The sequence below is a fragment of the Ixodes scapularis genome, unplaced genomic scaffold (genome assembly GCF_016920785.2).
Source record: "Ixodes scapularis isolate PalLabHiFi unplaced genomic scaffold, ASM1692078v2 PGA_scaffold8__174_contigs__length_109621045, whole genome shotgun sequence".
NCBI classification, from domain to species: domain Eukaryota; kingdom Metazoa; phylum Arthropoda; class Arachnida; order Ixodida; family Ixodidae; genus Ixodes; species Ixodes scapularis.
In genome coordinates, this window is record NW_024609883.1 from 36,692,871 (window position 1) to 36,718,938 (window position 26,068).

The 26,068-nt window shown below is 45.4% G+C and overlaps 1 protein-coding gene across 1 annotated transcript in view; it reads right to left on the reverse strand.

Moving 5' to 3' along the window:
• Nucleotides 1-2,399: 2,399 nt before the first annotated feature.
• Nucleotides 2,400-26,068, reverse strand: part of LOC121045875 — a 36,316-nt gene continuing 12,647 nt past the window's right edge. Inside the window, exons 2-6 of the mRNA XM_040499280.2 lie at nucleotides 14,981-15,137; nucleotides 12,433-12,574; nucleotides 10,974-11,148; nucleotides 7,890-8,014; nucleotides 2,400-2,523 (exon numbers count right to left, since the gene is read on the reverse strand). Coding sequence (XP_040355214.1) covers nucleotides 2,400-2,523; nucleotides 7,890-8,014; nucleotides 10,974-11,148; nucleotides 12,433-12,574; nucleotides 14,981-15,137 — 723 coding nt within the window. The remainder of the gene's footprint in view (nucleotides 2,524-7,889; nucleotides 8,015-10,973; nucleotides 11,149-12,432; nucleotides 12,575-14,980; nucleotides 15,138-26,068) is intronic.

Consider the following 26,068-nt stretch of genomic DNA (forward strand, 5'->3'; position numbering starts at 1 on the left):
AATTATATCAAGCGAGCGTCGATGGCCGGGCCGGCCAGCGCCGTGCCGCGGAGGGGTGCGGTGATACGGGAGAAATTAGGCGCGTGCGCACAATGCTCTTTACGGTGCGGGCGTCATCTGCTAGGTTATTCCGCTGACCGCACAGAGCCCCTGCTCTGTAGAAAAGAAGCCCAGTGCGCTAATTGATATAATCGTTTATTCCCCGCCTGCTTCTCTTTCCTTCTCTCACTCTCTGGTACTCTTATCTGTTGGTAGATAAAATGTCTGCACGGTATAAACAGTGGCGCGCGATTTATGTTACGCCTGAGCACTATCACTCAAGCAAGCGTTAAGTTCTTTGCTTAAAGGTGGTTATCTCTGCCAGCAGGTAAGGAAAAGGGGTTGTGTGCGGTCAACGGAATAACCTAGCAGACGACGCTTGCAGCGGAAGGAGATTTGTGCGCAAGCGCCTAATCTCGCCAGTATCGTCGTACCTCTCCGCGGCACGGCGCTGGCTGGCATGGCGGTCCACGCTCGCTTAATATTATCAAACACTTGAGCTACTATACTATCCCTGATAATAAGAGCGTGAAAAACCGTTCATGAGAACTGGGAGTTTTTTCCCCCTTTTTTGGAGAAATCTTATGCTCTGATTCCTCCCTAGTGCATAACGCTGTCAAAGCTGCAGTGTCTTGAGTCTGATTTGCACGCGTTCTCGTGTAAGCGAAAAGCTATATTCATTTAAAGGCGAGAGCGAGCAGCTTTGACAGTGTTGTACGCTAAACATTAAATTGAGTGTAAAAAGTTTACGTACAGTGTCTCATTTTCTTGACAAATCGAGACATAGAAAAGCTTGCGGAACCACAGGCGTAGCAAAATGTTGGATCTAGAGTTGCAGCTCATTGTTTGGGAACACGTCTATTGAATGTTTTCGCCATGTACATCACATTATTATACTAGATATTCTAGACACGAGAAGTGAGACAGAACTTCTATGTTTCAATAGTGAGACACGCTCTTTATATTGACCTCGCATTTTGACGCTAAAAACAGGAAGATGATCGAAAATCGTTTATTTGCAGCGAGCGAGTATCTAATCACATAAGTATATTTGAGTCGGCCAGCGCTTAACATATTAAGCAGAAAAATATGTACACTATACTACCCTGGAAAAAAATAACAGCACCATGCCAATGTCGGAGCTTGGAGAGAATCGTTGTCCCAACGTTGGTTCAGTCGTCATCGTAACCACCACTAAATTTCATGAAATGAGTCAAACCGTGTTGTGGAGGTTTTATCAAAATAACTTTTGGAATGTACGAATTGTAGTCCAAGACATCACTGCTCTCAAGCGGCAAGGACAGTCGTGTGTGCAAACTGAAGGGATCACAACCTCAAATTCGAGCTCAGGAACTCAATGTATCACAAGCTCGCATTAGCATTCTAACGGCTTCATTCAATCCCATTGCGAAGCTACTGCGCAGCTACGGGAACAATTTATAAGCCGGGCAGAAAAAAGAGGCACCATTTATCAAGTATACCTCACAGCGTGTGTAGCTGACATCGGAATGATCTAGTTCTATCTTCTAATAAGTAATACCATCGATGCACCACAGTCCAAGTGGGAAGGTCTGTTAATAATGATGCTAACTACATAAGAGCATAATGAACAACCAAAGTGAGTATATTGGGGTAACAGTCAGCTACAAACATTTCAAAGCGCTTCGCTTAGTTTCCTTGAATCAATTTAAAGTGGTTACGAGGGATGTTTGAGAAATAATCGGTCTTAATATAAAGGAGTTGTTTCCAGGCTAAGGACATTTTATAACTTTGCTACGGAGTTCTCCCTTGAGTGTGATGCACTTTTTCCAGCGGTGCTCCAGTGCAGCCAACCGGAAGAAAACAAATGTTGGTCTCTGTCCTCACATGACTCACGGAGATCGTCCATGACGGCGGCGTCACTGTAAAGACGCTCTTCGTTCAAATGTCGTTTGCTGGCAGAGAAAAGATAAAAGTCTGAAAAGACAATGCCAAATCTGGCGAGTATACAGGGTGGGATAGGAGTTCAAAGTCGCATTCATGTATCTGATGCAAGGAGGCACAGTAGTTTTCATGGAGCGCGTTATCCTGGAGCAAAATCAAGCCACCTTAAAGTTTTTTAGAACGCTTCTCAGCAATGGTGGCCCCACATTTTTGCGATAGGATGCAAACTGGCGAAGTTTCGTTCTAATCCTCCAATTCATTCCAAGGTAGGCTAACTTATTCTCAAACACCGCTCGTACTTTCAGTCAAAGAATATAATTTTTCGGTGCTCATAGCACACATTGGTTCTTCGGAACCTAGTTTGCAGGTAAACACATGTTCTAGGCGTACCTAGAACGGTCATAAAGACGAAAAATTGAAGACGTGGAGTTTCTGAATCAGTAGGAGACGTCGGTTGAGGACACGTGGGGATCGCTGAGGAGAAATTTTCTTCGGCGTACTGCGTTGGCATGAAGTTCTTTCTCCTTTAATTTCTGGACCATATCTTCCAGTCGCTTCTCTCTGCAAATAAATTGAAACGTGTACTTATACAGGCCCATCAAACTATAGGCCTGTATCTTTAACTAGTACGTCTTGCGAGCGTCTTCAACACATAATATCTTCCGACATGATTCAATATAATGATGATAATAGTATTCTAACTCCATTCCAGCACGGTTTTTAAATATCATTATCAACGGGTACTCAGCTGATTGAGCTATTTCATGAGCTGTCATTTTCAATAAATGCTAGGAGTCAGAGAGGCCTAACTTGTCATGACCTTTTAAAGGCGTTCGATCACGTATCGTATCCTAAACTTCTCCTGAGCCATTCCGATATTCTAAAAAATTATCAATTACTTACTTGGGTGGTCTATTTTCTGTCTAACAGAACGGAACATATACATCTCGATGACAAGATTTCCTCACTACTTCCAGTAACATCGGGGGTGCCACAAGGTTTCGTGTTGGGGCCTCTTTTATTCTTAACTTATATTAATGATATCGTTTAAGATATTCATGTTCGCGTTAAATTATTCGCTGATGACTGTGTGATTTACTCTCAAATAAAATCACCCAAGATCAGGTAATACGTAACGAGGCATTAATAAATTTTAAGAAATGATAAAACAAATGGCAAATAAAAATGAACTACGATAAAACCGTGGCAAAAACAATAAACAGGAAGCAGAATCTTTTGAAATATAGCTACTAAAATAAATGCGAACCCCGTTAAACGTGTTGACCAATACAAATGCCTTCGAGTGACAAAAACGTTTAAACTACTTTGGAATCAGCATATAGACGACACAGAAAATAAAGCCAGGGGAAAATCGTACACACTTAGACGCACCTTAAAACTCGCGGACACCGAAACAAAAAAGACTGCTTACCAATCACCCATACGACCTATACTGGAATACGCTCACACGGTTTGGTATACCCGCACACAGCAGACAGGAATAATAAACTTGAAAGCGGCCGAAAACTGGCAGGGCGATTAATATTTAATAACTTCTTATGTACTGTGTTTGCGTCAAGTTTACTGGGACAAGCAAACATCCAGCCATTGGAGGTTAGAGCGAAAATAAAAAGATTGAGAAATTTATATATGTTTTATTAAATGTAACCTTTAACGTCAATAGTGAAAGATACATTGAATTCTCAATAAGAGGTTTAGCTAGACAAAATCATATAAGCGCTATTAAACAATATAAAATTAGGCACAATGTCTTCAAATTTTTTTTCCTCGGGCAATTAACGATTGGATTTCCTTGTTTAACGAGATGGCAAACCTTCGGTCACTTTATATTTTTGTTTCGGCAATCTTTTCTGCCACGAGGAAAGGGCTCTTAAGTACATCACACCAAATCACCATGTATGCACCCCTGTTATGGCTTTCAGATGTGAGCCGCAGTATTCTTTAAAAAAAAATAAAGCAATCCTGCTTCGACGCCAACATCAATATAATCATTCTGGTTCATAGCCAATATACCAGATGTCAGCAGTATTGTTTTTTTTTTGTTATTTACATTCAAGCTGTAGAGAATCAAAATTCGCTAATGTGGTTACATTTGTCAAGGAAAAAAAAAAAACATTGCGTATGTCTGACCAACGCCGTTTCTATACACTATCCCTGTTGGAAGTGCTTCCCGAGGCAGTCGTGTTTACTTATTCATCCTCCTCTTTTAAGGCCTGCGTGCGCCGCAAGATGGTGCTGCCTACGTTGGGAAGCTATAGAAAGCTGGTTGAAGAGAGGGTCTACCTCGAACTTGAGCCCCTAATTGAGCTAGGCTTCCGAGTAATGACACTTTAGCCATCTTGGCGCTTAAATATTTCCGCGTGCATGATCGAGAAGATACGCTCCTCCGTTCATCTAGAAGATTCGCGTACACCCTTACACCGAGCATAAAGGATAAGGAGGCCAGATTGACCTTGTCTATACTCCGTTTCACTCTAGGTCCGAGCGCAGCGGACGCTACGAGATGATAGGGCCAAACAAGCAGCGACAAAAGCGCACTTTTTGCACCTGATTGGGTCACCCGACGATGCACTCCGTGACGTTGCACCCTTGCCGCTATTTGATTGGCTCTGTCGTTTCGTAGCGTACGCTGCACTCGGACGTAAGGTGAAACGAAGTATAATCAGTCTCGGCCTAGCTCTTTCCCGAGCCATCTATACTCCGCGACAACTTTTCTTGGCAATGCATTGGAAGGTGCGGGCCTGTACCTTCCACTGCATTGCCAAGAAAAGTTGTCGCGGAGTATAGGTAGGTCGAACCCTAGTTGATAAAGAGCCGAATGCCGTAATGCCGATTCATTCGCTGATTTTCTCTCGCGAGAACCAGCTGTTACACCGACGCATCGCCGTTTGCTGCTGCCGCCGTCGACGCTCGCTGTTGCTTTCTCTATGTGTGTGTGTGTGTTTTCGTTTCTGTCACAAGTTTGCTTTAAAGTCCCTTGACACTTCTTTTACAAGTAACGACAACCACAACCAATGCAAATGACAAAGCACGTTCCGCTGGATCAAAATGGTGTGACTCAGTTTAGACCTCCACCTGTGCGATGCCATTCACTTCCTAAAACCTGCATCGTCACGCAGTCGGCACTTCAAAGAATGTCGATAGTTGTAGCAAGCTGTTATCTGGGGACTTTAGTTCGCCGCCATTAAATCTTTAGTATATTCTGTTTTCTCCTGTGTCATCGTCTGTCATTCGTGACAATATCATGGTTGCCAGTTTTCTTAAACTTTACCTAAAATCTCAGGAAACGTTTTTTGGTCCTAAAGAAATGTTGGAACCGTCCGCGACGGAGCAAACGATATCACTTGTGCTTGAGCTTCCTACCACCCTGTGTAAAGCTGAGAGAGTCGCATTTTTTAGTTCTGACGATCGTCAGTTGCGTCGGCTCTGCTCTAAGCACCAAGATGGGGGCTCCCATTAGCAGATCGGAAAACGGAGTGCCAATACTCTAAGCACAGCTCACTTAAAGTCTCTATCTCAATTCATGGGGAGCGTTTGCAAATATAATGACGGACGCAACCTGCGAAGGTGTGTCGGAAGTGCGCATGCGCTGCGTTTTGGCGTGGCGAGGAGGAAAGCAGGAGGAAAGGTGTAGGCCTTTGCAGACGATCAACCCTTTCGTCACCTACTGGCAACTCGTATTACAAATGTGGCCCATAAACCACGTGACCCCTGTTGACCAGTTAAAAGCTCTGTAATACAAGCTCCCTAGGGCACACGCTGATGACGCGTCGCGCCCAAAGCCTTAACGTTAGCCTCTTGAGAGCCTGTATGAGAGAGAGTTTATAGCTCCTCCACTGCGATCAAGTGGTTTACGGGCCGTCTTTGCAATACAATCCGCACGAAGAGGTAACAAAAGCTTTGATCGTCTGCATACGCATTCGCCTTTTTACCTGCTCTCCTCTTCGCCACGCGAAAATGTTGCACATACCCACCTGCGACCTCTCGCCTTAGGAGGTGTCAGCCAATATATTGCAAACGCTGCCCCTGGTTCGAGATGGACCCTCTCTTCCATCTAGGCTCTTTATCCTGCTGCAACGAAGAGGCGCCCCCACCCTGAAGCAACGGCGGCGCCACGCAACTTCTCGGACGGCGGCCCCACGTTGTACTTTACACCGTCCGACAGGCATAGATTATACAGAAGGTGATGGTCTGACAGGGGGGCAACATTACCCACTGAAACTTAAGAGAACACACACTTTTGATGAACGGTAACAAAACTTTATTCTAATTCACATAGAGGCATTACTCTGAATCTAAATACAATGGCACGTCGACATATGTCAAGAACAAAACAAAAATGGCTCTAATAAATTTTGCAAAAAAAAAGTTGTATTTTCTTAGAGCCAGCTAAAAGGCAGTGTCGTTTATAAGATACCTAACCGAAGATACCTGGTATAATCGGAAGGCTGGAATTGCAACTGCTTTTTTTTATAATGCACTAGGAATGAACATCATTCCAGTTCTTTTTCGTTAACGCCTATGCAACCAACAACGTAGTTTTCTTTCTAACAATTTGAAACAGTAAAATGCAGCTTTTGGCCCAGGTCGCCTTGCTAGCATAAAAGATCGAGAATCAAGGGGCGCATCATTTTCTTTGATATTTCAATTTTTTGGGCCACGTGTATGCGTTCAGTTAGAATTATGCGGCTTTAAAAGCCCAATTTAATGCTCTGCAAATTTACTTTAGAGTACCAAATTATTTTATGTGATCAATTTTTTGGATACTACCATGATGAAAGTGAGTGAGAAACTAACATGCCAAAAGAACGGAGGAGCCATTGTTTCAGTTAAATGCAAAAATACGGTGAATTAATATTTACATGGTAGATACCAATCTAATCAACGCAACATGACTAACCTTCTATTTCTCAAGCCGAAATATCCATGGCCGGCAAGACTGAAGAAATAGGGTTATGGAGAAAATGCAGTGGTTTTACTATCTTCAAAAGAGTACAGAATTAACTTTACTTTTGCTGAAAATGCTGAGGTAGTATGCCACTATGCAAATACAATTTATGTCGCTCATGCGCGGAAAATAAGCCAGACACTACATGGTGAACTTAACAATTCTGCTGTGACACAGGTAAGCGGCTTACTTTCAATTTCCTCATGACACACCGATAGCTTTGGTCATCTAGCGGAAGTAAAGCGGTAGATCATACACACCAGTTTATTGATTTCAGTATTTATATTAAAAAGAGTAATAAAATGGCGTCAATGTTTTAGACAAATAAGCGGCGCAATTATTCACCAGATATGAAAGATACCTTTCGGCGTTTTATTTTACTTATTTCTGTTCATGTAATGCGGCGTCCGTTTGTAATAATGATGGCTATCAAATCATGAAAGACCAGTTAAACGTAATCAAAGAGAGTTTTGTTTTTATTCGCAATGCCGCGTTTCTTGCGCTCGGCTTTTGTGCATCTTCTGGCGTCGTGACCAATGTGTATATGTAGCGTGAACACTAGTCAAAATGCAGCTTTTACTCTTGTGAAATATCCGTTCCTTGTTGACGCCGAATCTTTTGACGAATAAATGCCAAACATCGGAAACCCTATCAATCCAACTTTTGTTCAATTCTCTTTGTATACCTCGCTTTTTCTTCTAGGTTTGTGCGGTTATAATATATCGTTTGTCCACATTTCCTGTCTTTCTGGAAATAATTTTTTGGCGACTGTAAACAAAACTCGGAAAGGAGTAATTTGGAAGCCACAGCGTGGTAACAAACGTACCATTGAGGTAGCTACATCAATCACGGACGGCTTCTAGTTTGTTCCTGGATGGTATTGTATGTATTTTTGTTAATTTTGTTTTATTAATTTTATTAGCAGGGTAGCTTAAATAACCAACGGTACGTTGCTTACCTGCTTTCCAGAGTTGCAGCCATCCTGACCGCTTGCTTCAAAAGCTTTGTCTCTTCGACGGGCTTTAGTGGCGTGGATTTGTCCTTGGATACTTGTGTTTTCTTCACTTTCTCTCGTTCTTGTTTCTGCACGAAAAACATACAAGGACAAAAAAACTTTCGATCTAGCCTAGTAATAAAGACCTCTTGAAAGACAATCTTAAAGTTATCTTCCAACAATCTAAAAACAATCTTAAGGCTATCTTCCAACAATGTAGGTACAACCTTACGGCTATCTTCCAACAATCTAGCAACGTCTTCTTTATTTCAGAATAAATGTGTCATCGAATCTCGGATCCAATCAAAGCAAGACTGCACCATTCCCTGACTTTAAGATGAGACAACTGATTAACAAAAAATAAAACAGCGCAAAAAAAACAGCAGCGGACGTCAAGAAGACGAAGTGTACAAATAGAGCGCTGACTCTCAACAGATTCATTGGCGGAAAAAACAAATCGAAAAGAATCACGAAGCATCAAAAACATCAAGTCACCGCCTCCCCGCACGTGTAAAACCTGCTCAAAAATGCCAACTCTGTCCAAAAAGAAAATGGGATTGAAGGCGAACTGATGCACCTGTCTTTTAGCTTAAAAATATAAAAGGCCTCTAAAGTTTCTCAGTTGAGAGTCAGTGCTCTGTTGGTTCACTTTGTCTTTTTTTTTTTTTTGCTGTTTTCATTTTTGTTATTCATGTACACGAGAGGCTAAGAGAGCAAGCTCTATTGAGGTTTTAACCTCTATCGGTTAGATCAGCGCCAGCAGGCAACTGCTGCACGCCGGTTCTTGATAAAACCAGTATCTTAGGACGACATGGTCAACAGAGGACTAGAGAAATTTTAGAGGCCGTTTATATTTCCAAACAAAAAGATAGGCGCGTCAGTTCGCCTTCCATCGCATTATTTGACAAAGAGTTGGCATCCTTGAGCAAGTCTGACGCCTGCGGTACGGCGGTGGCTTGATGTTTTTGATGATCCGTGAAGCTTGTCGATTTTTGCTTTCTTCCAATAAATCAGTTGAGAGTCAGCGCTCGGTTTGTACACTTCGTCGTCTTGTCCTCCGTTGTTGTTTTTTTCGCTATTTTTCTTTTGTTAATTATGTACCACCAACTCGCCCAACTTTCCACCCTAAGACAACCAACACCGAGACTCATATAGTCGAATTCCCATGTAAACAACGGGCGCGTTTCCGGCGGCTGGGTCCAACATCTACGACATAACCAGGCCGTGGTGCTGGATTTTCCGCCACCCACGGTAAGCGAACACCAACTACCGATCGGACACGAGCGCCGCGCCACCGTTCGGCTGGCACTCGTGCCCAATCGTAGAGAACACGAGTCCCTCCCAAACGTTGACGCACCATTCGTGTTCAATCTTTGCCCCGCCGACCTGCGGTATGTGATGAAAAATATAAACCCTACATGTTATCTATGCTCGCTGTCACATCAAAGAAAATACCTTTTTTTTAACGCATTCTTTATGCGCTGCGGGAAGTAGTGCTTACATTACTTGCTTGGCGAAAGAAGAAACAGTGCTCTTTGGCCTTCGAAAAGAGTTGCCACGGGGCTCGAATGAAATGCGAATCGTGACGGAGCTTCCAGGGCACTACCGGCAAAGCGTCGAATCTTGGGATGAGCTGGGCCAGGTTCAAACACATCGGAGTAGGACGCACACCCTCGTAGCACCCTACTTTCCACCCCGCAGTTTTTTTGTTTTGTTTCTTTCAGTTTCGCTTCTGAAGGCGCAGCATATTTCGACGGCAACGCGTTACAGTGCTCGCATTTCATTAGAACCGAATAGTACGTCTCGATAAAGTTTCACAAAAATAATCTAAGTTCTACCTACTAATATCTTAATTCACCACATGACTAGGGACAGGAGAAAACAGCCCGAACAACCAGAACACAGGGAGAGACGAAAGACACAAACAGCCCTGACTCACGAGTTCGTTTTCTCTCTCATCTGCTTTAATACTCAGAAGCAATAAAGTTGGAATAGTAATCAATAAAAGCACACTTCATTGATTCTATTTACTGAGGAAGATGAGAAAGTAACCGAAGTTGTGAGTCAACGCTGTATTTGCGTATTTCTTCCTCTATTCCATGTCCCATTTTTTTCTTTTTGGTTTTTCGTCTCTTTTGTTTTGTTACCAATATGCACCGATTCGCCCACCTTCAAACTCTATTATATTAGGGAGGAAATGAGTTACGTTCCGCGAGGTTTTGGACTTGTATTACTTCGGTTCTTGAGGTGAATATGAACAATAGATGTTTTCGGTTTTCTTTCGTTCACGTGGATTCTGTATGTGGTAAGCGCGACGAAAAAATAACAAAACTTTTCAACCTGGATAAGCGAGAATATATAGGTGAGGCGAAACAAGAATGAGCTAGTATCACGCATTCTTTATAAACACGTTCCAGCAGCGTGGAGAAATTATAAAGATGTTTTGCCGCAGCCGTTACGATATTCAAAACGGCTGCGCATTTCTGGAAAAAGTGTATAAGGGAGTGTGGCTCGAGCGTATATACCTTGGTAGTGTCTATTTTTCCGGCAGCAGGGAGAATAATTTCCCCGAAATTCTTCCTGCAGTCGCCTCCCCTTGGCGCATCCACAGCTCAGGTTAGCTTTTTTCGGTAAGGAGCCGATCCAGACTTTCGCCGCGAGGTGGCGTTAACGGGTGGGCCAGGTGGGTTAACATTTTTTTTTCTAATTAGCCGCCGCAGACTGTCGCCGCGAAGCGGCGTGAACGGGTGGGCAGGGTAGGTTAACACGCGCCCCAGTGACGTGCGCGGAACAAAATGTCCCTACAGCGCGTAATTCGCGTAACGAGTATTGATGAAACGTTAGTGAAAACGAAACTTGCATCCATTAAACCTATATCCACAACAAGTTGTCCATGAAACGTGTTTACACGAAATGCCGGGTTGACAAGAAAGTCAGCCTTCTGCCCGCAGTTGTCACGTGATTTCAGACTGCCAATGGGAAGAGGCTGCCGATAGAATTACGGGAAATCATTATCCCGGCTGCTGGGAGAATATACGTTGCCTATACCTTTCTGCGGTCTTCGGCCCTCTTTAGCTTGTCACGAATGCTTCTCTCTGTGACGTCGGGTTCGACAGATCCTTTCGTTGTCTTCTTCCGTTTTTGGAGCAAAGGAGGAAGTTGTCGCGTCTGCGACCGCAGTCCTCCGGTGTCGGACGCGGCGCTGGCGGAAACGAGCTCGAACCTGGAATAAAAGGATAGTCATTAAGTGTTGAGCTATAGCTTGGTTCTATTACGGGTTTATTTAGTCTGCTACGGCAGAATAGGAAGTTTTTTGTAGATCCATTTTTCTATTCCACAATGTTATCGGCAACCTGATCTAAGATCCGGATGTCTGCTGAGAAGGCTAGTGGCGCGTATGTATTGTCCTGTTGCAAATGGCACAATGGAGAGGTACGAAGGTAACTCCTAAACAGTACGAAGTTAGTTGGGTTCTTGTAACCTACAGAGTATCTTTTGAAACAATGAAAACCACGCCAGCTTTTTACGCTCGACCACTAACACATGTTAATTTCATCTAATGCCCACTCCACCAACCACCCATGATGCCTTTTCTTGCCCTCGTAAAGTTACGTAATTGAACACTCTAAAATATGTCGTAGTCCCTGCGTTAACTGCAAGTCTCCTTTTCCGTCGTTCACTTTGTGCCCATCCAATGTCATAACAACATCGACAGAAATGTCGAGGCAACCTTCGGATTTTTTTTTTCAGTTGCTCTCATTCGTTTTTGGGCTTCAAACGAAACGCTTACTGGAACGTGACTCATAAATTTTGAGTTTTGTGTACATTGGTGTACCACAATATACACAAAACTCCAATAAAAACCATTTCCAGCCTTTCCACTCTGGTGAAGAAGGAAGAGCAGCGGAGCTGCCGCTTTTGTTCTCGGCGGTGGCTTTCCAGGCGAGCGATCTGCTCTTCTTTCGCAAGCGAATCTAATTTGCTTGACGCAGTATAACTTTAGACGATAGCGACCTCACGGCGGTTGCGGAACCATTCGCGCTGCTGCGCACATCGCCGCTCGTTCCGTTCCCGCTCTTCTTCCTCCGAAGAAATGTTGCCGTCATTTATGAGCGACTGCGGCAAGCAGACAATCGGCAAGCACAACACTCTGGACGGCTATCGCCATCTATGAGCGACGGCAGCAACAAGAGTGTTGTGTTAGCCACGGGTGTCGACATGTGTTTGGAACCGGACACGATCCTGGGGAAACAAGCCTTTAACAGCTCCGCTGTAAAAAAACTGTTTAGAAATACGCGTCTTTTCAATGCACAATGGTTATCGCTCTCGTCTCCCTCTCCCTTCACGCATAAACTCTGGCATTCTCCCGCCCCTCCCCCCCCCCCCCCCCCCAAAAAAAAAAAAAAACCGACCTGCCCTCTTCGCATTTCTAAAGTATGTTAGCTGCGATTTCTCCTGGTATCTAGCATGATTGTCCCTGGTAGTGAAGAAACAAAAAACCACGTACGCTACTCCTCCGGACGCCTTGCTTTCTGGTCGCAGTACGAGTCCTTCAGTCCTCAGTTTCTCCAGAATGACTTCCTGTTCGTGGCGATCCCTGTCCTTGCCGCTGAGTCGACGAGGACACTGCTTGCCTTCCACGACTAAATCTGTCAAACGAACAACATTCTGGCTAACAACAACACGAAAACTCCGCATAATGTTATCTAAACTATAAGTCGTGCTCAGACATTTTCCTTAGAATGTGCTCGAGTGCCACTGCGTTCCCCAGTAATGGGATGTACAAACAGTTTACACGCTTTGTGCAGTTAACGCCAAAAAAGCGTGACCATTTCGGCGGGCGTCTACGTTTTCAGTAAACACATCAACCTCACAAAAAACACGGCTTTCCTCCTCGCCTCCTCTTCCTTTTTTTTTTCGGGGAGGTTTTGATGATAACAACAGCGGGGGCCTTGACGATAGCCAGCAGAGTGTGAGCGACTGTGTCCTGCCTTGCGCTATAAGTACGAACAACGTTCGAAAGCACCACCAAAGAACGTCCCAAAGTGCACATGAAGTAGAGGGGAAATCTCCGCTACTGTTCAGCAAATGCTGGGCCCAACAGAAATTATTTCCTGTGCCGAAAGCGTTTCACTGCTGAACACATGGTACATAGGCGCCATCCATTGGGTACCCCTGGGGCACTTCCGAGCTGAGTACAACTAGGCTAAGAATGCTGAATTATTTTTAAATAAAATTTACGCACTATCAGCGGGTTTAGATTAGGGCCAGTTGGGAAAGACCGGGGGTGCGCCGGAGCGGATCCGAGCCGTAGATGGCGAAGCGGTGGTGCTCCGGTTCCACTACGATCGGTCCCTTGCGCGTCGTCTGATAGCCTCCTGCTCTGAAGGGTGTTGGCCCGTGGCCAACCAAACCGCCGTACAACTTGTAGAAAAAATGAAACTAATTACCGCTGAACCAAGTGTATTTAAAGAGGATGTGGGCACCAAAGCAAAAAGTAAAATCCTAGTATATTGCACAATGTTTTCTCACCACGAAGTGCACATATCCGTGGTCTTAGCTCTTTTCTTTGGGGCACGTCTGAAAGCATCTGTCATATAACGGAAGTTTCTGCAGGCACGTCCGGTTAAAAGAAAAATTAGGTTGTGTGCATGTTCATATAACCTTTGGGATTCAGCTGGGAGCCAAGTCGCCTCAACGGGCGACTTGTCTCCCAGCTGTAGATGAGCAATTTCGCCATGAGCAATTTAGCGCGTCCGGTAAGTAAAGTAGGCCGCAGAAAAGAAATACTAGGGACGTTTAGTAAACTGTTACCGTGTTCCGCGTAGTGCACTATCGGAGCCTTCGAATCACGCTTTTAAGAGCGCGCCAAGGTAATAAATACCACGACCGCGGGGCGCGCACTCAAATCACAACGGGGCGCCAGCGCCGCCTCTCGGAAGCACTACAGAATGACGCCGCTGCCTCCCGGGAGTTCCCCAACTGATCCTAACCTGAAACGTTGGGCACTATCTGTGTCAAATAGTCGCTTAACCCATTGTTGGTGTAATGTGAGGCGCACCGTTAAGTAACGATAAGTAAAAAATATGACAATATATTTGGAGGCTGAAAGTTTTCTAGGGCCATCTAATTGATGGTGTACCGGTGGTAAGCGGTTACAAGTGAATGCAACGCACTCGGGCGCACTCAGAAGCAAATGTGCCGGCTAGCATTTACTTGAATATTGCTAATTCGCTGCAGCACAGTTGAGCTGTCAAAGCAAAACTGGTTTGCCCCACGCTGTAATCAGCCAGAATACTTTGAACCAATCTTGCGTTCTTTTTTAGTACTTAGAAACCCTGAAAATGCAGAAACAACATATTTGTACAACTGAACGTTTTTGGGGCAAAGGGCGAGGAAATGCATGTCCAGCGGTTTAGTTTGTTGCTGAGAGCCAGCAGATTATATAGCTCTATTACAATGTAGATAGTGCATCTTCCCACTGCCTTCCTGGCATCTTTTCCAACAAGCTGGCGACGAAACGTTTCTTTTTTGTGCACTCAATAACGTGTTTTTCACTCCATTAACGAATCAGACCGGCTGCTGAATGCGACATTCACACACACTGTGTATGAAAGCCAAAAGAAGAGAGACATAGGTGGGACAGAAATATTCCATACGACTAAGCAGAGTTGTGACAGACTAATACCGGGTAAGTTATTTTACCGTTTACCATATAGCAACACATTGGGCTCAATAGATCATTTCCAAACCAATGTCATGCCAAGCTGTGCTAATGCATAAATGTGCTCATTATAAAAACAGAAAATATCCTTATACGTTTCCTTATACGTTTCTGTTGCCGGCAAATATTTCAGACGACGGTCTCAAACATGGGAAATTCTATACCATACCGTTAGTCTCGAATACATAATGCCTTCTACTTGGGTTTCAGGTACATATTCACTAATGGATTCAAAGGCCCCGTCTTTTCTTCGACCCGTTTTAAAAGCGCATGCTTGTAACTTAGCAAAACAGCAGCGGGCCAACAGTTGTTTACGGCTCCGCTTCCTTACCGATGTCTTTCAGGGGATTGAAGTCGAGTTCAACGGCCCGGACTTTTTCCGGGTCTGAAAACTCGGTGATGACATCGGCGTACTCTTCATAAAGCTCGTGCACACCCGAGTCTTCACTTTGAGTTTGGCCAGTCACAGGCCTGGGCGTTGAGGTGCGCTGCGAGATAAAAAAAAGAAAAGAAAAAAAAATCGACGACATCGAATGTAAACTAACGCGCGACTCTGTCATTGCGCTTCCGGGGGTGAAGCTTCTGTCGCCACGGCGCTTGCGCGGACTCTTCCCTCCATGCGAATCTGTTGCCTGCGCACGCTTGGCGTGGACAGGCTCCGAGTTGTTTGTAAACTGAGTACTGGTTCATTCGTGACGTGTCGCTTCGGTAATATCTAGGGATCCGTAATTTTAGGTATAATAGGGATGAACCCCCGACAAGTGGCCACCCAGCTGGTCGTTCACGAAGATCGGGGAAGACGAACAGCCCCGAATTAGAGCTGTCCTTGGATAACGAACACCCAGGCTTCATGGAACCAAATCTTGGAACACAGCTCTGCTCTGTGTTTGCCCGGTAACAGCCCTCACTAAACTGTCTCTGAGGCTGTTTTTTTTTTTTTTTTTTTTTTTCGAAACCCATAAACCTTATGTCGTTTTCGTTTCTTATTGATAGCGAGAACTTTACCAGTATGCCTGTCGCGGGCGCTTTTCCTGAAGGTGGAAAATTCATAAGGCCGAGCCCTCTATTTCCCTTTCGTCTTTTAAAAAGCCGCGTGGTTGTTTCTCCGAAATCGCAAAATTTACGCCGAAAAAGCACCCAAGGTGTGGGAAAACGTACAACCTGTAGTGGCTCAATGCAACACAGCTCGCCGCACGCGAGAACGACCATGCGCACTTCTTCATTGGAGATGATTGATTTTCACTCCCGCTAGGGGAGACAGAAAAAGGAAATCGACGAGGAAGAAGAATAAAGCAGTTGAGATCTAGTACGCAAGCTTTCAGGTCGTTCTTTCTCGGACCTCGCTCGCTACCTCAACATTGGTGACCCGGAACTTGGCAGCAGTGCCATGATCTCGCCACAAGAGCACGATCCCCTGTCGGTTTCCACCGTCAACATCAAGTTACCGCCCTTCTGGACCTCTGATCCAGAATTGTGGTTTATTCAAGTGGAATCACAATTCGCTGCACGACGCATCACGGCAGATCTCACAAAATACCACCATGTGGTGAGTAGTCTGCCGCCCGCTACAGCGTGTGAGATCCGCGATTTGCTGTTTGCTCCACCCGCGGAAGATGCGTAGAAGACGCTCAAAGAGACCTTCATTCGAAGGGTTACCCCTTCAGAACCCCAGAGGTTTCAGCAACTACTTCGCGAAACTGAGCTCGGAGACCGCACACCGAGTCAGCTACTCCGTCAAATGCAACAACTGCTCGGGACCAGGACGACGGATCTCGACAGCATAATGCTCCGAGAACTCTTCCTCCAGCGGCTTCCTACAAACGTGCGGATGGTACTCATCTCCGCCGGGGAAACGAACCTCTCCAAGTTGGCTGAGCTCGCCGACAGACTAATGGCCGTGCCCTCTCCTCTGTCTCAGCCGTGCAACCAGAGCCAGCTACTTCTGACCAGTTGTAAGACATTCGAGACGAGATATCGCGCCTAACCGCCACAGTAGCTGTACTGCAGGAGTCTGTTTCCCGCCCGTCTAACCAGAGTACCAAGCCGCGACAACAACAGCAGCAGAAGGTATGCTGGTATCACCGCAAGTACGGTAACGCCGCACGCAACTGCGTACCACCCTGCGAGCACTCGTCGGGAAACGGCCGGGGCCGGCACTGAGGGCGACCAGTGCCTCCGCCTTGCCAGAGAGCCGTCCCTCGGTCTTTTTCCTCACCGACCGCGACAAGGGCGTCCGTTTCCTTGTTGACACGGGCGCAGAGGTGAGCGTGATCCCGGCGTCGTCTGCCGATCGGAAACACCCGAACTCGTCCCCCTTCCAAGCCGTGAACAACACGACAATCGCCACTTACGGGAACCGCTCTCTGTCCATCGACCTGGGCCTCAACGAGACGTTCCGCTGGGTGTTTATAGTGGCCGACGTAAAGTTTGCGATCCTCGGAGCAGACTTTCTTCGGAACTTTGGCCTTTTAGTGGACGTGTGCAACAGACGGCTCCGAGATCCCGTCTCGCAAACGGCCGTGCAAGGCAAGCTTTCTAGGCACCCCCCATTGAGCCCCACGCTATTGGGACCGTCGGGCCCTGCCCGCTTCACGGCAATCTTACAGAAATTCCCTGATTTGATGCCCCTTCCGCAAGCGGACTCGGCTGTGAAGCATGAAGTCCGTCACCACATTACCACCACAGGCCCGCCCGTCCACGCACGGCCCCGTCGTCTATCGCCGGAGAAGCTACGGGTAGCTCGTCAGGAATTCGACCACATGCTCGAGCTTGGGATAATCCGCCCATCATCCTGTCCCTGGGCATCCCCACTGCACATGGTGCCGAAGTCCACACCAGGAGACTGGCGCCCGTGCGGAGATTACCGAGCACTTAACAGAGCGACAGTTCCTGACCGCTACCCGGTTCCACACATTCACGATATTACCACGAACTTGCACGGCGCCACAATCTTCTCTAAAGGGGATCTGGTTCGAGCCTACCATCAAATCCCCGTGGCAACAGAAGACACTCCGAAGACGGCCATATCAACACCGTTTGGTCTATTCGAATTCCTCCGGATGCCGTTCGGTCTATGCAACGCAGCCCAGACATTCCAGCGCTTCATCGACGGCGTCCTGCATGGCCTTGACTTCTGTCACGCCTACCTCGACGATGTACTCGTTGCAAGTAGCTCGCCGGAAGAACACGAGGAACAAATGCGCACCGTTTTCCGGCGGCTGACCGAACACGGAATCGTGGTGAACACCGCGAAATGCGAACTCGGTGTACAGAAGTTGGCTTTCCTCGGCCACATCATCTCAAGCTCGGGAATTCTACCAACTCCAGAGAAGATCGAAGCCATTAGACAGTTCCCCCCGCCAAACTCAAAACGTCAGCTTCGCGAGTTTCTCGGCCCGGTAAATTTCTATCGCCGCTTTGTTCCCCAGTGTGCGGCCATCCTGCACCCTCTTCACAGCCTCTTGGCAGCACCAGAGAGTCCAACCACTGCACTTGACTGGACCGATGAGGCGACAGACGCTTTTCGAAGAATCAAGAACTGTCTCGCAGATGCTGCACTCCTCGCCTACCCTCAGCCAGGGGTGCCACACTGTGTCATGGTCGACGCTTCAGATACAGCCGTCGGAGCCGTTTTGCAACAGCTCAACGACGGAGTATGGCGACCAACCTCATTCTTCTCCAGGAAGCTGACACCTACTGAGCGACGCTACAGCACATTCGGGCGCGAACTACTCGCCATCTACGCGGCAATCAGGCACTTTCGCCATTTCCTGGAAGGAGTAGATTTTTTTATACTAACGGACCACAAGCCCTTGACCTACGCCCTCCGTTCTCTCACCTCAGATGGCAGCGCCCACACAGCGCGTGAACTGCGTCAGATGGCTTACATCTCGGAATTTACAACGGACATTTGCCACGTCAGAGGGGCAGACAACGCCGTGGCGGATGCGCTATCGCGTAACCCAATCAACGCTCTCAACTTGCCCCCGGAATTCGACTTAAGAAAACTGTCGCTAGCTCAGCGTGGCGATCCAGATTTGAGCCGACTGCAATCTATAAAAAAACGCACTAAAGCTGCAGTGGTTGCCTCTCACCGGAGCGCAAGGCAAACTGTGCTGTGATGTTTCCACAGGTAACCCCCGCCCTTTTGTGCCCTCCAGTCTCCGCCGGGATGCCTTCACATCGCTGCACATGCTGTCGCACCCAGGAATCCGTGCGACACAGAAGATGGTAACTTCCCGTTTCGTCTGGCACGGGATGAACAGAGACGTCCGGCAATGGACTCGAGAGTGCCTTTCCTGTCAACGAACGAAAGTACACCGTCACATAGTGACACCCTTGGCAAATTTCCCAACACCGGACGCTCGATTCGACCATGTCCATGTGGACATAGTCGGACCGCTGCCGCCCTGTCAAGGTCAGGCGTACCTGTTGACGAGTGTCGACCGTTTCACGCGTTGGGCGGAAGCAATTCCGATTCCCGATATCACTGCCGAAACAGTCGCTCGTGCCTTCCTCCATGACTGGCTCTCTCGTTTCGGCGTGCCGTCTACCATCACAACGGACCGAGGCAGCCAATTTGAATCCACCCTCTTCAGTGCCTTTACTCAGGTCATTGGCACCACCCGTGTAAGAACCACGGCCTACCATCCGATGAGCAATGGCATGGTGGAGAGATTGCATCGCCAACTCAAGGCAGCCTTGATGGCGAACGAGGAGCACTCCTGGATGGAAGCGCTTCCTCTCGCCCTCCTGGGCATCAGGACTGCCTTGAAAACAGACATCGGCTGCAGCGCAGCCGAGCTTGTCTACGGAACGACAATGCGTCTCCCCGGCGAGTTCTTTTTGTCCAGCCAAAGGGAGGCCCAGATCAACCCCTGCGACTACGCGTCTCGTCTCCGCAGCATCATGGGCAAGCTTCGTGCTACACCCCCGCGTCAGCCAACGACACGAGCCATTCATCTGAGCACAGACCTCGCATCCTGCACGCGCGTGTTTGTTCGACACGACGCGGTGCGACGATTACTTCAGCCCCCGTACGATGGACCGTACAAGGTTTTGCGTAGAGGGGATAAGATGTTCACAATCGACAGGCGCGGTCGTCGGGAGGTCGTGTCAGTCGACCGTTTAAAACCGACCCACATGGACCCCGTCGGAACCACGGCAGCCCCCCCCCCCCCCCCCCCCCCCCCCCGCGAACACGCCCCTCGCCAGACCGCCGGCTCCATCTACGGAGATCCCGAACTGACCCCCACTGCCCCTGCCAACTAGCATCGGGCAGCACACGCGCTGTGAACGGCGCACCAAACCCCCCCCCCCCCCCCTCCTTTTTCGTCTAAATTTCTGACCTATTTTTTTTTTCTTTCTTTTCCGCAGTGAAATCGCTCGCGCACTCACCAGAGGGGGAGTGTTGTAGTGGCTCAATGCCACACAGCTCGCCGCACGCGAGAACGACCATGCGCACTTCTTCATTGGAGATGATTGATTTTCACTCCCGCTTGGGGAGACAGAAAATGGAGATCGACGAGGAAGAACAATAAAGCAGTTGAGATCTGGTACGCAAGCTTTCAGGTCGTTCTTTCTCGGACCTCGCTCGCCACCTCAACAAACCCACTCAAAACCACGGACGTGAAACCGAGAAAAAGCAGCCCCGAATACAAAAAGACAAAGAATGTAAACAAATATTAATTTCGCTTCGTTCGATCTTCGTGCGATTACACTAATCAAGACGGCAATATAATGTCGGGAGGCCGAGTTGAAAACAACGGTAGCATAGATGCGAATAAAGTAACGAGTAAAACTTATCTCGAGGGCAGTTGTAAACAAGCACTGACAAATTGACATCTACCCGTAGAATGATCGTGTTTATCAAAGGCGCGTGCGTGCGCGCGTGGCTGTGCTGAGGCATAGCTTCGGCCCTGTGAATACGGTAGACTAAAAAGGGGATGTGTGACAATTGCGTGGGCCAGAACGGTCCGGCGGCTCGGTTTATACAGAGGAGAGTAATCCATCATAAGGAAGCGTTTTGAAATTATGCCATGGTGATATAGGATATTAAGTCACACTGGCGGATGAAGCGAGATACCTCTCTCGGGCGTTACGAAACGCAAGCTATACCGCCACACCTCCCTCTTTGATTAACCCACCGTAGTGCAAAGAATAAGAACATACTGCGGCGCCGAGCATGGGCTCCGAGATGAGGCGCCCGCGAACGCCTCACGGGTTATCCCATCCAGCTCGTTCCTCAGCAGAACGAGCGTAATTGCGCAAACTCCTTCGCGCTCCGCGAGGTGGCGACGTACTCCTTAGCCGTCCGCGTCGTAACTGCCCACCTGTTCCCACCAGGTTTATTTTCAAGAAAGCTGTTGTACGTAAACACAATGAGAACGCAGGCCAGCTGGTGTAAGTTTATCATGAGACGCCGTCTGACTCACTTCTTTCCCTGTCTCTTCCACTTTTGGTTGTTTCAAGTTTCTTCACACTCAGTGTAAGGTGCCTTAACAGAATGGTAGCAGTGTTATGTATATATCGCGCAAACTTTTTTTTCTTAGTTTTAGTAGCTTCCTGAAGGTTGACTGAAAGTAATGTCGATATGTTTAAAAAAACATTAATCATTATTCTAGCCTTGTGATAATGGAGCATCGCTCGGTGTGCGGTTGCTCTACATAAAAACAACAAATATGGCATTCTGACACTTTCTTGCATAAAGTATATTTGGCAAGCGTTTAGGTGATGGTTGTTTTATACATAGCAAAATTTTTACGCTGAATTTTTATTAGACTTTTCCAGCGCAAGATGCCTCGCGGGGCACTGCCAGTATTTTGACCCGAAAGAGGAACAAAATATTTGAACCATAGTGGAAGCGATGAGGAAGCATTCACTCTGTTGTCAAATCGTGCATTCGCTGCTGAACTCGCAGACTCCAAACAAGCCAATAAAGAGAGTCTAATTCTGCAGAAAAAATGTTGCGTTTTCAAGCGTGCATTGCTGGTCAAAAAAGGGTGCCTAAAGTTTGTGAGTTTGTATGTAAACACGATATTGGCCGATAACAGTTAGTTTCAGTCCTCACTATTTTCTATATTTTAGCAATAACATAACTGTTAATAAGGCCATTATTCTTTCATGTGCACAGCATAGCTCTCTACGTTCGTGTTTAAAATATCGTTTTATTTAAAAGTTACCACATCAACCTTTTTTTTTTTGTGCCATCGCACATATTGCTGTGTGCTGTTGAGCACATCACGCTGCAGGAAGTTACTTTGTGCATAACCTATAAACATAAAATGTTTTAATTTTAAATAAACCAGTTCTACATATGTCTACTGTGCTAGAAAAAGCGGCCTAAATAAAAACCCAACGCAACCAAGGCGGAAGGTGATTTTTCGCAACTAAGTATATTTAAAATTAAAAACGCACACGCACTCACAAGAAAAAATGAAAAAAAAAAAAAACAGAGTCGTGTTTTTATGTCTTTTTTACTCAAGAAATCAAACCCGGGGCGCAATAGGACAAGAGGAGCATAGCGAATAGACAAAAAAAAAAAAGGGGGGGGGGGGGGAAGACAAAGGGTGCTTTGCGAACGTAGTCATCCCCTTACGTTCTTATAGTACAGGCGTATATATGTTTCCCTAAGAGTCCTTTCTTTTCCTCTTGCCAAGATATCGATATCAAGAAATGACCGTAAAGAAGTGCATCTACTAAAAAGCAAGCACGAATCATTTGTAGGAAGAACACTAGGGGAAGACTCCGTCAGGTAGTATTTCGAGCCCTTATCGAGCTTCGAGTTTGATTTCTTACAAAAAGACAGGTTCGAGCCATGAACTTGATTATTTTTTTTTTTTGGGGGGGGGGGCATATAATTATTCATTTTATTTCCAATAAACTTAGGTGCCAGTGCCCCTGGCCCTGTTGTTCTCGCTCATTTTTTTCTGATTATATTGTCGCTTCTTCTAGTAGTAGACGATGAACCAGTTGGCTCTCAACACCATACCTTGCCGCTATGCTTATTGACATTTTAGTGTCTGTTTTCGAGACGAGTTGTGTTTAAGTCGCAAAGTGACTTAAACGTAACTTGTGTTAAGTCGATTCGATGCAATTCAATTCAATCTGAGTTCAAGTCACAAAGTGTCTTAAACTCCAATTGAGTTCGAGTTCAAGTAACGAGGTGATATAACTTGACGTTTAGTGGCAGACAGGCCAATCAGTTTATGAAAACTGGCTGAATCATTCCAGGGTGGAGGTCTTAATGACGTAGTCTTTGGGACGCAAGGTGCGTCTATAGGGCAACCACAATTTCGACTCGCATATGCACACGCTTGAGCCTTAAAAGGGGGCATCTCCTCGAACAAAATATACAAAAATACGCCTTCGCCGAAGTTTCACTCCCGCATGACACTACTGTAAAACCCTTAATGTTCGCGAGCCCTCAATTTTCGCGAATTTCCCGAATTGAAGAATTCGCGAAATTTAAGGGTGCGCGAAAATTTCGGTCCTTAAGATTTTCAATGCAGGCATCTGGAATTCGCGAAATTTAGTGGTCGCGATTATGTCATCTGTGACTGATTCGCGAAAAATAGGGGCCGCGAAAATAAAGGGTTTTACAGTATTCACATATCGTGCTAGTTTTACGAGCACGTTACCGGCACACAATACCGTAATGACCGGAAGTTACTCCTCAGGCTGATATTCAGTAGACGCCTCACCACAAAAGATCAAAACGCATTTTGTCCCGCAGTCATCTCGGGTTACGAAGAAGCGATAACTCGTGCTCGGCATGTCACAATAACAAAATATCACTATCACATAGGTCGTATTGTGGGTTTCCCCCCTTTAAGTCTTGCACAAATAGTGTAACAATTAATAAATCAGCGAAGAAGAACGAGAGAAAGATAACTAAAAATCGCGTTCCGGTACTATCCAATAGCATGCTCAGTTTTTTAAATATGCATTACATTTTAAGAGACGTGCGAATAAATAACGTATTATTTGTATTTTATTTATTTGTAGAGATGATCATTTGTGAATTTAATTCTCTACGCGTTTTGTTTCTTATTTTGATCTTCTTGTGTGCGCCAATGCGAACGCGCGTGGTTGTTAGGCTCATAAAATAAACACTATTCTTCATCTTCTTCTTCGTCTTATTATTATTATTATTAGTATTGATATTATTAGCAATATTAGTAATATTGCTATTATTAAATTGCAATAGCTTGCATTTAGGCGAACCTGATTTGTGGTTTCTACGTAGATCTTTCCTTGAGTTTCATTCGTGATTCAAACCGAAGTAAATGAAAGCGAATTCCAAAGGCGCGTTTGTGCGGTGCGGGCCACTGCGCGTTAAAATGGGTAGTTTTGAATGACTTCATAAACGTCCGAACTTTGTCGTTCCGCCATAATTGCGTAGTTAGGTTTAAAAACAAGATAGCAATACATTTTTTAGGCAGCGAACTCGAGATAAAATTATTGAAGTTATACAGTCTGCCTATAGTTTTGGACAAGTCACCTATTAGCTTGGTAATATTGGCACTTTATGACAATTCTTCACTAAGCCAAATACCAAGACTTTTTTTACCCGCTTACTTGCTCCAGTTTCAAGCCTTCAAATTTTATAGTTATACTATCGTCGTCTTGTTTACTTACTTGTTTGAAAATATGTAGTTTGTCTTGTTTGAGCTTAATTGCAATCTATTTTTGTAAGCATTGTGACAGTTAAGATATAAGAGTTTGCAGCTAGTTCAAAATATTTTTCCCCATTGAAGAATGTTACAATCATCAGTGTGCATGATTACTTCCTGATGGCCAATTATTTTTGTCAGCTCATTTGTATACAAATAAAAATAATAAAGGGTATATGACTGATCCTTGTGGAACTTCAAGCTGTATATTTTACTATGAAGAGGATATTTTATTTATATTACGTACTGATGCCCATCTGTCGAATAACCCTTTAATAGGTTTTGTGCAATTCCTCGTATGCCGTATTTATCAAGTTTCTGTAATAATATTTCGTACTGCACAGTATCAAACTTTTTTGATGGTGCAAAAATTATGAGAGTACATAATTTACTCTCAATGTTCGCAATTATTTTGTCTTTGGTGTGAAGGATTTCAGTTTGTTACATAGATTTATACTCTTAAAATTTATGCTAAGACGTTATAACTGTGTTTATTAAAAAGCATGCTTGCCTATTTCATATATTAGTTTAAAAAAATTGAAACAGCCGTTAATACCAAACCTAATTTTTAATTGTGTTTTCACCACTTCGGTTTTCCTGTTCTTGTGGATACTTGCCTACATCTATGAAGTTGTGATTCATCTTATCTGTGGCCTCTTTCCAGGTTATAAACTTATCTTCCAACAAAGATTATTCTCTAATGAAAAAGCAATTAATACAAAGGTATATGCGAGCTGGACAAGAATGACGATAAGGATTCTTGTGGAAGTGGAACCAGGAGGACAAAGGACAAACACGAATCTCCAACCACAACTGGGTAACTGATGCGCTAAAAAATTCGTCTGGTTTTGATATCGAACCAGGGACCTCTCCATTTCAGAAGAACCCTCTACCAACTGAGCTAACCAGGCGTAAAACGTCACTAGAGCAAAATAAGTTTCATCAGCTGCCACCAGTCTAACACCAACAAGGATGAACGGCCTGCATTCTAAGGTTATGATGATAATGCAATTAATGCAAAGGTGCAAGCGAGCTGGAAAAGAATGACGCTCAGTCGAACACCAGACAACTAGCTGTGTGAGGCACAGTTTAAATGAGGCAGAGTTTAAACCCACATTACGAAGTAGTTCACCTGTGAATTAAAAAAAAAAACTACCACCCTGCCCGAGGGTGGGAGGTACACTACAGCAATAACTGTGTTTTTAGTTTTTAGTGTCATGCATGCAATACTTAGAGTTTACAAAAATCGTCAATGACTTCGTACGGTATACTACGTTTCATGTAAATTTCCACTCCTCCTCCTTCCTTTTTATCCCTCGCCAGACCTTGATACTCGTAATTTTCAATATTTGTTGCAATGTAATTTTTTTAACCATGTTTCCGTGATCAAGAGAAACATCAAAAATTGGGCAACGGGAAAAAACAAAAAATGTCATTAAGGTTGGCTTTCTTAATATTTATGTTTCTCGCGTTTTGGCTGCATCACAGAAAAGTTTGGTTTGGTACATTCGAATTCATCATTAAAAGATGAACGATCAACAAAAGTGCATCTAGTCGAAGGGACAGCCATTGATGCATCGAGGCTAATATTTCTAACTGAAATGTCAACTCTTTTTTCCTTTTCGTTAGCAATATTTCCAATGGAAATCAAGCACCTCATTTCTACAGCGTCAGTTTTGTCATTTTTGCGCGCGTAAATCTTTCCGGCGGTCGACCACACGAACGCTGACCCGCTCTACGGTTCT